Source organism: Achroia grisella, unplaced genomic scaffold, assembly GCF_030625045.1.
Source record: "Achroia grisella isolate CSIRO2021 unplaced genomic scaffold, CSIRO_AGI_Agris_v1 utg1174, whole genome shotgun sequence".
Lineage (NCBI taxonomy): Eukaryota > Metazoa > Arthropoda > Insecta > Lepidoptera > Pyralidae > Achroia > Achroia grisella.
In genome coordinates, this window is record NW_026712590.1 from 2934583 (window position 1) to 2946734 (window position 12152).

General features: G+C 31.1%; 2 protein-coding genes across 2 annotated transcripts in view; one reads left to right on the top strand and one right to left on the bottom strand.

The window, feature by feature from the left end:
- Positions 1 to 7110, top strand: part of LOC131852175 (mucin-2) — a 122371-nt gene extending 115261 nt beyond the window's left edge. The window contains exons 11-19 of the mRNA XM_059202817.1: positions 53 to 166; positions 572 to 687; positions 1797 to 1896; positions 2676 to 2739; positions 4126 to 4276; positions 4523 to 4576; positions 5011 to 5095; positions 5821 to 5898; positions 6569 to 7110. Coding sequence (XP_059058800.1) covers positions 53 to 166; positions 572 to 687; positions 1797 to 1896; positions 2676 to 2739; positions 4126 to 4276; positions 4523 to 4576; positions 5011 to 5095; positions 5821 to 5898; positions 6569 to 6601 — 795 coding nt within the window. The 3' untranslated portion in view covers positions 6602 to 7110. The remainder of the gene's footprint in view (positions 1 to 52; positions 167 to 571; positions 688 to 1796; positions 1897 to 2675; positions 2740 to 4125; positions 4277 to 4522; positions 4577 to 5010; positions 5096 to 5820; positions 5899 to 6568) is intronic.
- A 2220-nt stretch (positions 7111 to 9330) lies between these two features.
- LOC131851953 (ankyrin-2-like) overlaps positions 9331 to 12152 on the bottom strand; it is a 68678-nt gene continuing 65856 nt past the window's right edge. Inside the window, exons 52-53 of the mRNA XM_059202514.1 lie at positions 11924 to 12035; positions 9331 to 10714 (exon numbers count right to left, since the gene is read on the bottom strand). Of these exons, the coding sequence (XP_059058497.1) occupies positions 10654 to 10714; positions 11924 to 12035 (173 nt within the window). The 3' untranslated portion in view covers positions 9331 to 10653. The remainder of the gene's footprint in view (positions 10715 to 11923; positions 12036 to 12152) is intronic.

Below are 12152 nucleotides of genomic sequence, written 5' to 3' on the forward strand. Positions count from 1 at the left end.
TATTACAATATTATACAATTATTAAAAAAATAATATATTTAATATTTTTCAGGGGGCAATGCCTTCAAAGCAACGTGCGGACCGTCGCGCTCTAATCAGTGAACGAGGAGAAACGGGGGATTCTTCTAGTATACAAAATGTTTCTCTACCTTATATGCCAGTCAAGGTATTTTTTTTTACTGAGATATATTACGTCCAGTTTTATATAATATGTTCATATTCTGGATTTCAACAAAGCTTAGGTACCTAAAAGTCATCACAATTTACGTAGCAAAAATAATTTTATCATTGAATCAGTAATAATAATATAAATACGAAAGTTTCTCTGTCTGTTAGTAATATTTTCAGGATAAACTGCTCCACATATTTATATGAAATTTGAAGAGGATAGATTGTATTAAGAAAATGGATTGAATTGGATGGATTATTAATGTAAAGGAATGTAGATTAAATTGATGGTAATAGTTAAATATGATGGTGATCTAGCGGTTTACCACACCGCTTTACTTCCGATGGTCGCGAGTTCGATTATGTTATTATAATTATTAGATATATTTGTATTATTTTCCAGCGTCCCTCATCCAGTAAGAAATGCATAATGTCTGAACCACCAGCTCATGACCCCCCGCCGCCCCCCGCACCAGCTGTTATGATTCCCAGGGCTCGGCTACATGCACACCACGACAGGTATGAACATTTGTTTTTTTTTAATGTACTTAAATGGTAAAGCAGCTGACATTCCACCTGATAGGAAGTTGTAACCGTCGCCTATATACATGCACAACACGTGATACCATTCATGCATTGTTACCATTAATGTTACTTCCGTGATACCATTCACGCATTGTTACCATTAATATTATTTTCGTGATACCATTCATGCATTGTTACCATTAATGTTACTTCCGTGATACCATTCACGCATTGTTACCATTAATATTATTTTCGTGATACCATTCATGCATTGTTACCATTAATGTTACTTCCGTGATACCATTCACGCATTGTTACCATTAATGTTACTTCCGTGATACCATTAATGCATTGTTACCATTAATGTTACTTCCGTGATATCATTCATGCATTGTTACCATTAACGTTACTTCCGTGAATGGTATCACGGAATAACATGCTGTGTTACCATTCATATTACTTCCATGATACCATTCATGCTTTGCTGATCCTGAAGTCTAAAATGTAAATTCACTACATAATACTATCCTACAACTGAAACTCAGCTTACAAAGCCACAATCAATCTATTTGGCGGCTGAAATAGTCCTGGAAGCTGAAATATGAAATACATTTTTTCTTTTATAAAATAAGCAAATGTACATGAAAACGGGAAATTGTCTAGTGCAGGTATATGCGCAGGAAAACCTTGTATATGGTGGTGGGGCACCAGTGGAGGATGATAAGATGAAGTCACATTATTTTGTTGTAGTACACTCGTTACGATGATTTCCAGGAGACGAAAATTGAATAGGTCGTGACAAAAATTATTAATATTCCCCAATACTAAAACCCGCCATCCCACAATATTATAGTAGAAGTAAATACATATGTCAAAGTTTTAGTGGCTGTAACAGTGCCACTATTATCTTTATTTTATTCTTCTGTTAGTAATAATAGATACAGAAAAAAGAAGAGGGATAGAACCGTTTGGAACTATAATAGCTGAACTAACAAATATTTACAGATGTTACATATACCATTTGTATATAAGAAATAAACATTGAACAAAAATATAACATAGATATTTAATTAATAGATATAAAATAAAACATTTCTTTTCAGTCGCGAGAACATATCTAGGAAGAAGAGTTTAGAACTGAGTAACGAAGCTAAACTCATCAGTTATTTGGAATCAGGAGCAGTTAACCCTTCTAATGATGAGGTAAGAAATATCACGTCAGAAATGTAAAGAACTTGAGAATTTTGAAATGTAAACGTAATTGCACAATTGAAAGTCTACGATTTTTTTAATATCTTACTATAAAGTCAATGAATAATTTTATTATCATTATATATTTAAATTTTATCTAATATAATATAATATATAAAAAAAAAATATTTTATTGCGTGCAAACAATATTTGCCACTTCATGTAGTTTTGTTACATTGATTGAAATATTTGTGTATCGGCGCTACCCTAGCAGATTGCCGTCATCAGCGCCGTGACCACACAGACAATTATATATTGTATATATTAATTTATATGTATGTTAGTATATATGAGCTATTAGTAGCCTAAAATAAATGAACACATTTATTACAAATCTATAACTTTTATATAATATAAAAATAATGAATAGAGATTTTCATATTTAGCTATTTTTAAAACAATCATAGATAGATAGCATATGAAATAATAGAAGATATTTAAATAGTAAATTAAATATATTTGTATAAATACAACAAGGCGGCCTTAATGCTGAAAGCAAATATTTCAATACGACCTTGGGACTTACATAAGATAATTTTACTTAGGCTAACAAAAACAATTAATGATGTGTCCCATAATTGCAAATAGTGATAAGTACGTAAGAATAATGATATGAGTAATAATGAAAATTAAATTAAATAAATTTTATGGTACACGTAAGTAAATTATCACAATAGTAATGTAACTAAGTAATTTGAATTATATAATTATAATTGAATAATGTATCACAGATGAGAAGAAAACACAGCGTGGAGAGTTCATACAGTGGCAATAAGGACAGACACAACAAACAAGGTGAGTGCAACATTAATTAATTAATTGCTGCCCACCTTCATGAAAGAGGACTACTGGCCGAAAGGTGTGGTGTATCGGCGCTACCGTGGCAGATTGCCGTCTTCAGTGCCGTGATCACACAGACAATATCGTTGTATTGGTTTTTAAATATTATATTATATGTATGTTAGTCTATAAGGTATTTATAATATGGGCCTAGTTGCCTGAAATAAATGAATAAATAAATTAAAAAGGTAATAAATAATAAGTCCCAAGCTAAGTAGAGCCTACGTTATGCGTACTAGACAACTGATAGAAATGCTTACATGCATTTTTTTGTAAATACATAGAAAACACCCAGACTAATATAAACAATTATACTCATGAATGATGATGTTTGCGTCGTCGAACCCGCGACCATCGGTAGTAAAGCGATGTGTTAAGATTACAGAGGTTGTGAAACATTAAAAAAATATTTGATATATTAACCATTACCTATGATTTCCTCAAGTTTTGTTAGGTATACATCTATCCAGAGTCCTTAACAGTAGATTACTATTATACACATATTATTATATTACAGATATAAAAAAAAAATTAAATCTATAATGAAAATACATTACTTAATGAGTAAAATAGCATTACTTATTTGTTAAAAATACATAAATCGAGCAAAACCCAAAATTTTCACATCAAACTCTCCCAGTGTTATGGCTACTAAATAAGCCTATGCATTAACTACTGCACTCCTATCTCGAGATATATTGCGATAAGTATAGTATTCTTCGTTTTTAAAATTGTGTTATATATATATACTTGTATGTATTTCTGTTAACACTTGAGACCCTTCCATTAGTTTACGTCTCCACTAGCATACATTTACGTTCAGTGTAAAACAGTTTACGGTATCCACGTCGAATGGACGCGTTACTAATAAGCCATGTAGCACACTATCTAATAAACTTACTAATATATAATAAATAGTACAATTATTTCACCTATATACTCACTACCTGGACTCTACAATAAATAATACATTATGTAGTGACACCTCATTACATCATATATAATTTGACGACCTCGGTGGTCTAGCGGTCTAGCACACCGCCTTACCACCGACGGTCGCGGGTTCGATTCCTCGCACGACACAAACATTTGTATTCATGAGTATGATTGTTTGTATCGGTCTGGGTGTTTCTATGTATAATATGTATGTATTTACAAAAAAAATATCTATGTATATGTATCAGTTATCTAGTACCCATAACACAAGCTTTACCTAGCTTAACGTGGGTCTAGATGGCGCTGTGTGAATTGTTCTGAGATATATTTAATAACGCTACAGTAGTGAGGTGATACCACTGCGCTACAATAAAATTATTAAAATTTACCATTTTTATTCCACAGGTGCATTAGTATCGGCTGGTTTTAAGGTATCAACAACCATTAGACCAGACGAGAGCATGATGAAGGAGGAGAGGGATGATATATCATCAATCCACAAAGCGGATCTAGAGACGGAGTTGTCAAGGTTCGGTACCCTTAGGAAGTCTTATAGGTAAAATATGTCTACCACCATATTAGCATATAACTTACAGCTATTTTTTTATTCTTTATTACTAATATAAAGTGAATAAAAGGCGAGTTTAATGCCATGTGGCATTTTCAACCAGCTAACTGTGACAATAATACTATATATTATATAAATAACTAAACAATATCTATGTATATTTATTATTATTAATGTATATAAATATAATATATTTATACAGATATAATAAATGTTTCTATAACATTATTTCAGTCAAGAAGACATCATGTCTGAATGGACAGACGCTGAAAGACGCATCGGAGAACTGTAAGTCAATTCTTAAAATATTTTTTATATTATTTTATTGGGTACACGCGCACGCCATAAAGTCTTTCAGGTTAACCAATGTGTCAATCAAACGGCGTCGAAGCTCAAACTGGTAAAGTTTGGACAGATTAGATTTGCCACCATTTGGCCAGATCTATTAGCTTTTCCCAAATTAACACGTTTGCAGGTTAATTAATTTAGAATATCCACATGCAGCTCTTAAATAATTTTAGAACGATAGCGATTTCAACTTTCGAGATATTGACCTGATGACGCTCATCCTACAAATCCACTGGTGCTCATACATGATCAGTACTGGATGATTGGAGGCGAAATCATGCTGTATAATCGATGCTTTAAGATTTATTATATTATTATTAAGTATATATACAGTAATTAGTATATAGAGTAATAATATATTATGCTATTGACAGGACATTGTCGGAGGCGCGGTCCATCGGAGGCACCCTGCCGGCAAGCACCGGTAGAGCTGCCTCTTCCACACGACTCACTCATCAGGTAATATACTTTATATCAAATTATCTGACCCACACAACTTTGTCTGGTTCACATTGTCCCCACCTTTGGTCATAGATAAAAATGTCAAATTTGTTATAAAATAATTTATAATAAGATGTATATTTTAATGGTAACAGTAGAGACAGTAAGGTGACATTTATAGAATTTTGTTTTATATTTAATATATTTAAAATAATGTTTTAATATATTAATATTAAAAGAGTTTCTCAACACTATGTAACTTGAAAATACTTGGCTGTCTAATTGTAATGGAATTTTTCAAATCGATTCAGTAGATCCAGAAATCCCTTCAACCTCACAAACTTTACCTCTTTCTAACAGCACGCAGGCGTTGCATGAACTATTTTGTATGCGTGGGTACCTCAGTCTCATTTATTTCAGCCACCAAATAGCTTGCTTTGCAGGCTATATTTAGGTTGAAAGGTGGGATATGACCGTGAAATTACAGGCGGATGTTAGTTTAAAAACTAATATAGCATATAGAAAATAATAAAATATTTTCTTATTTTTTATAAGCTATACTAATTTACTTAGTCTACTGAATCTGTAGTATATAATTACACCATATTTTGATGCAATATTGGTGGTAATGTATCACTTGGCATGTTTATCTACGTTTTATTTTTATTACATCGTGATTTTTACTAATTATTGTTATAAATATTAGAAATAATACGTTGTAAATAACTAACTATTGCACCCAGGAGGCAAACACAATGGCAGAACGCGACCTCGGCTCTACCTTCCTCTTGCCGCACGTGCACCTCTATAAACCGGATCTTGTGGGTATCTCTTCACACAGGCATACACACAAATACTTTCATCTTTGACACAGACAAACATACAAATAGTAACATCTACTACTTAAAGCAATTCCATGACTTAACTCTACAAGTTTGTACAATTACTTCTACAAGTGGTAATGTACAGACGAGATTTATATTTTATATAGAGATATATATTTTATATTATAGGAATATATAACTATAGTCACAGATAGACTCGCATATTTTATATATATACGAGTATAAAGAACTAAAAGTGATTTCCGAATAGGTTATGTATTATATATATATCATTAAATTGTAAAGCTTTGATATTCGATATACAAATATGGTATCTCTCTCTCTTAACAATTTTGCACTATTCCACTGTATAATTTGTGTTGTATACATATCTTACACAATGCACTGTACAAATAAGGTTTAATATACAAGTAACAACAATGATGTATGCACACATTGATAATACATAAAAACTGGAATGTTAATAAGTTTCGTACTATTATACATTTTTTATCATCATTACAAAGAGTAATGATCATAAATAACATATATCATAGATAAATCACTATACTAGCACATAGAATAATGTATTCGTTTTCAGGCAACGTCGCGATAAAACAACTAACGAATATATTTATTTCTAATTGATTATTAATTTGCATTTCAGACGAGCGATGTATCAGAGTTTGACTCCCTGTGAAGACAGCCAACTTTCAGTCATATGTTAGAGTAATAAGTATTATTTTTGCTAATCAAATTCTTTATTTTTTTTTATATACCACATGCGGTGTTACTTTTACCACCAAAGCGAAGACTCTTTATTATTTATTCAATTATATGCTTTGAAATTGATTGTAAATTTATGCACGAGAAACGAAATTAAAAAATTAAAATGCCATAGTAAATGTAAGCATAGCTAGTTTGTAAGATGCAAAATGAAAATAATTTGAATGAGAAATCATATAATAAATGTATATTTTTGTTAGTTATTGCTATATTTATAAAAAAAATGATTTCTTATTTGAAGAGTTTTCATTATTTTTTTTTATTTTTTATGATTTTACGACATTGTGCGTTGTGCCAAGTTCTACGGTTTGGAGTTACAGCTTTTTTTAGTATACTAAAAGACTCGTGTGCAAATAAAGTGTTAATCATATACAAAATAAATCAATATCTCGAAATTATTTAAATATTAAATTAATGGTATGAGTAATTTAATAGAATTGTATTCCCGAAAGACTTGCATCGGTAAATTATTACAATATATATTGAATGTTACTTGATCTTACATTTGGTCCAAAGAACTATATACATACAATATTAATTATAGATCTACAAATAGAGTTAACATAATTTACATAATGCTAAATTTCGTACAAATTTACCTTAACTTAAAATAAAAGAGTTTTAAACGAGGTCATTTTTGAAGGCCGATATAAAATACCTACTCTAGATACTTTACTATTTTCTGAAGTAAAATAATATATCTTATCTACCATAAAATTTGTTTAATGTCGTTAATTTTCCTCAATAAACATATCAAGATGTGTATTCTATATCATAATTTTGTTTACCTTTAGTGCAGCTTCACTAAAAAATAATTGACAGGAAAATCCGTTGTAACTCTATTCCTGTGAGATAATAAACGTTCTCGTACTCTTTCTCTTACTTTTAGCGGCATATAACAAAAATATTGTGATTTATTAGGACGTGGAAGTCTTAAGCAGATCAAATTTGTTTGTATACGCTAGTTAGACAATATTAGATTGAAAAGAGATTTTATTAAAACGTACATTAGATATTTAAAACAATGTTATAGTAAATAGTAATTTATTTCAATACTTTATGTTTTTGTTAATAAATATTATTATGAAAGCCTAAGTCCTTTTATTTCATCATCATTCATTCATCGTTTCAGCTACATTTATCTACATATGGATTTAGGCCTTTTCCATGGCCTCCCACCATGTGCAACAATCTTCCACCGTCCGCATCCATCCACTCTCGGCCATCTTCTTGATGTCTTCGGTCGATCTTGCAGGAAACCCGACAGAAAATTTATAGAGTAAAGCCCACGTACGACTTGCGCTTCACTCCATAAATTTTCTGCTCCATCTATTACTGACTCGGCTGATATACCTGGTCCACTGCCCCTTCACCTTACATATCTTTTATTTATACCTTCATAACCAGGCAATAGAAGTTATCGGTGCTCTTCAGGAAGCGAGTCTACCACTGTATTTGTTTTGAATAGTTTGTTATAGGTGTTTTCATCAATGGAGAGTCTATTAAATGACACAAAGTTTCTTGAGTCGTCCAGATGGTCACTCATGACCACGATTTACAGTCTAGGTAGTGATCTGCTGTGAAATTTTAGTATAACACAATAATAGAATATGGGGGATTTCTGATGAATTTGTAACGATAGGCCAACTGACTTCATCCTATCCTACTTCGGTGGTGTCCCGCCAATGTTAATATAAAAAAATCTTAATTTAGAGACAAATAAAACAACCTTTCTAAATATGAGACATAGCGTTTTTATTAATAATATTCAATAATATTAATTTAGTTGATAGAATATCCAGCATCATAAATACAACGTGAAACAATTTGAACATTGCAAATAAATAGTTTTGGAAACTTAATATAGGGCGTGACGACCGACATTAGCATATTTAACACGAAACCCTCAAGCACACAGACTCAAATGAACGTAATATCACCTATATTTATAATTAATTACAAGCCAATCCCCCTAGCGATGGGGGGCATGCTGATACGAGAAACGATACAGCAAATCAGCCCTTAACATCCTTTAGTGATTTAGCTAAGTATACCATCCATTCATATAATAACCACCTTCAGTCTCAAACCATTATTCTAAGATTGTGTCGAAGACGCTATAGATTTTTGTAAAGCATTCGATAAGTCAAGCATCCAATTCTCTTCATAAAGATTTTTTATATTCACTTCGTACGGGTATTATACATATAAACCTTCCTCTTGAATCACTCTATCTATTGTTAAAAGCTGCATTAAAATCTGTAGAGTAGTTTATAAGATCCAAGCGAATAGACAGCGGCAGCAATTTCATTTTATACTATGTAAACATTAAAAGTAGCCTGATGATAATCATCGCCTATGTACATGAACGGACGGATAGACCAACTCCACCGTTATGAGATGTTTGTGATACTAATCATCCATTACAATTATTGAGAATTAAGTGTAATGTAGTGTACCATGTAGTTTCACTGCCATATCTCAACCATGAGACCCAAACACAGCTTATAATGCAAGCTGCTTGGCGGCTGAAATAGATTATATTACTGCTGTCATATTAGAAAATGTACGTATTTTTACTACTTTTACTACACAATCATTGGTATAGCAACATTTTAAAAATTGAATTAATAACATCAATCATTGCTAAGCGACTTCGATGCAACCTCAGACCTTATTAATTCAGATACCGAATTTTCCTAATACCCTCTCCATGTCTAAAATCAAGGTCAATAACCATCATCTTACAATAACCATAGAGTTATTAACATTGGAACATAATCCTTTGGAAGTGAGCAAGCCCTGACCAAATTATGTAATTTGGTTTATATTACCTACGGTCAACTGCCACAATTTAGTACTTATTAGTCTTAAAAATATATAAATAATAAATTAGTGAAATAAGATTATTAACAAATAACTTACATAATATGAATACTTCAATAGAACAGAAATAAAAGAAAGTGTGTTCAATCTAAAGATCAAAATATTAGTACTTAATCGCTCCTTAAATACACTTAAATTTAATATAAATAATAAAAAAGATATTGCTACAAAAATACACTTACCAACTGTCTTAATTATTATATAAAGCTAAGCATATATACAAATTATCATAAGTAAAGCAAAAGTTATAACAAATATGACTAAGCCTTAATAAAAACGAGATCAATAAAACAGCCGACCGTAGAAGCTTACCCTACATTTTGTATCCCTACCTAGCTACTTACGTAAGAATTGTGCAAGAATCAAAACCAGAGTTGAATGTCTGAATAACAATACTGTTATTTATGAGGATATATTTATGAGGGCAGAATTAATAAATTCAATACCAATTCTTCAGAGATCCAATATCAAAATTGATCAGAAACATGTCTACTTATCTAGTTCTTATAAAATAGTCAATAGTCCTACAGTGTTACTTCATATTGAATAAGCATAACTCCAAGACTAAAAGCTAAGCACTATCTAAGGATAGGTCGAAGTTACATGGACCAACGTCGTACAAAAACTCCACTCCAGTACAAAAGTAAGTACCAAAATATTATCCAAAACTTGGCATGTATGGCAAATATCCAACAAATGAATAACTTCTACATGTCAAACATTGGCGTTTGGAAGTTTGTCATACATGTCAATGAACACTCTGTCACTGGTAAAAATGTGAGAGTCTACTACATAGATGATGTAAGAAGATACTATATGTATCCGATGATAACTATCGCAACAGATGTCCCGACAGTAAACATTAATAGTCGTCTACGTTTAATAGATGAAGTATTTAGATGTTCAGTAACATTATTTTGTAAATTTTTAAACTTGTCAATTTTCGTATTCGCCAAGTAGCCAATAGTGCACTTGCCAAAGCCTAGATAGCTAGATGAGTCAGGATTATTCTACATATAACAAAAAGATTTTGAAAAGAAATGAAGAAGATTAGAATATTTTAATGCAGAATTAGGAGATCTATTTCTTCGCAGTTTCTTCTAGACTTGACGGCGGCGACTTCGCAAGCATTGTGAGAGATCTGCAAAGATTGAAATAGTTTTGGCTATTATTTAACTAATGGATAGCCCGAAATAAGATTTTTGCGGAAATTTATTTAAAAACATTTGCAAACGAAAATTTACAAAATATACACAAATAATAAACAAGAAATAATGTAGGAGTCAGCAGATGAAGAAATAAAATTTCCACATAAATCATTAAAAACAATTCAAACCCTTTAGATAAATGGGCATGCTACTTGTTAGTATAGTCATATTTAAATTAAACATGATGTTTTTTAATAAACATAAAAAACACACATAATCCAACAAAAAAAGCAAAATAATCTTTATTTTTCTATGACAGTAGATAGTGAATGTTAGAGCAAATAAGAATAAAAAAGCAGTACAATACAAAGTAGTGTACCTATTTGCTGAGCTTTTCTTGAGAGTGACTTAAACAATAGCAGCTGCAATAATAATATTGTCTCATTTAGTAGGTACATTGCGAAATGTGATGAACAAATAAGGAGTATAAGTAGGAAATAAAGTGAAATAAATATTTTAAAGTATAATAATAAATAAAATACAAAAAGGTAACAAGCGATGTCATAAATACGTATAGCGATAATATTAGTATAACAATAATCATAGTTAATAATAAAAAACATGTTAAATATGCAAATGTAAAGGAAAGCATTAACAGATAAAGTATTTATAATACAATTTACACAATATGTTGATATTGATTATTACTTTATTTAGGACCATTATATAATGTTTTATATAGGAAATTGGGAATTTACGAATACGGCAATTTATTTCAATGATAATAAATAATTTATTTGTATGATGCAGGGAAAGTAATAACACTTTACCGACGACTGTCTTTTCTTTGTTCCGAGTTCAGATAGCATTCTTTGTTTACAAGTGTAATCAGTGGAAAGGCAGCATCCGCAACTAATTCAAAAATAGAAGAAGGCAAGAAAGAGGCAGATCGCTATCTATCTCTTACAGTTTTTAAACAGGTTAGCGGATTTTAATGAAATCTGATATAAACATGTATTGGATCACTGAAACAAAGATAGACTTTTCTATAGATATCTTTTATCTAGAAAATCTCTCGGGTACCAAACAGGTAATTATAATACAAAGTTCGATATTAGTCATGTTATTTAATCATGATTACTCGCCTGATGGTTGCATGAATTTTCTAAAGGTACACTAAGATAAGTAATTTTGTGTTCTACCTTCTTTGTGCTGGAATTGGTGGCGATGGCTGCGTTGTGGGCGGCAGTGATGCTGGACAGCTCTCCGAAAGAGTCGGCTGAACATCGTCGTCTTCGTCTCTTCTTAGTTCCCCTGTTAACAATTTGCAATAAAATGATTTTTATGAACTTGATTTGGACATGTTTTGTTTTACGAAGGCAGACATAATTTTTTTAAATTAAAAATATAGACATATTTTTAAAATTTTTG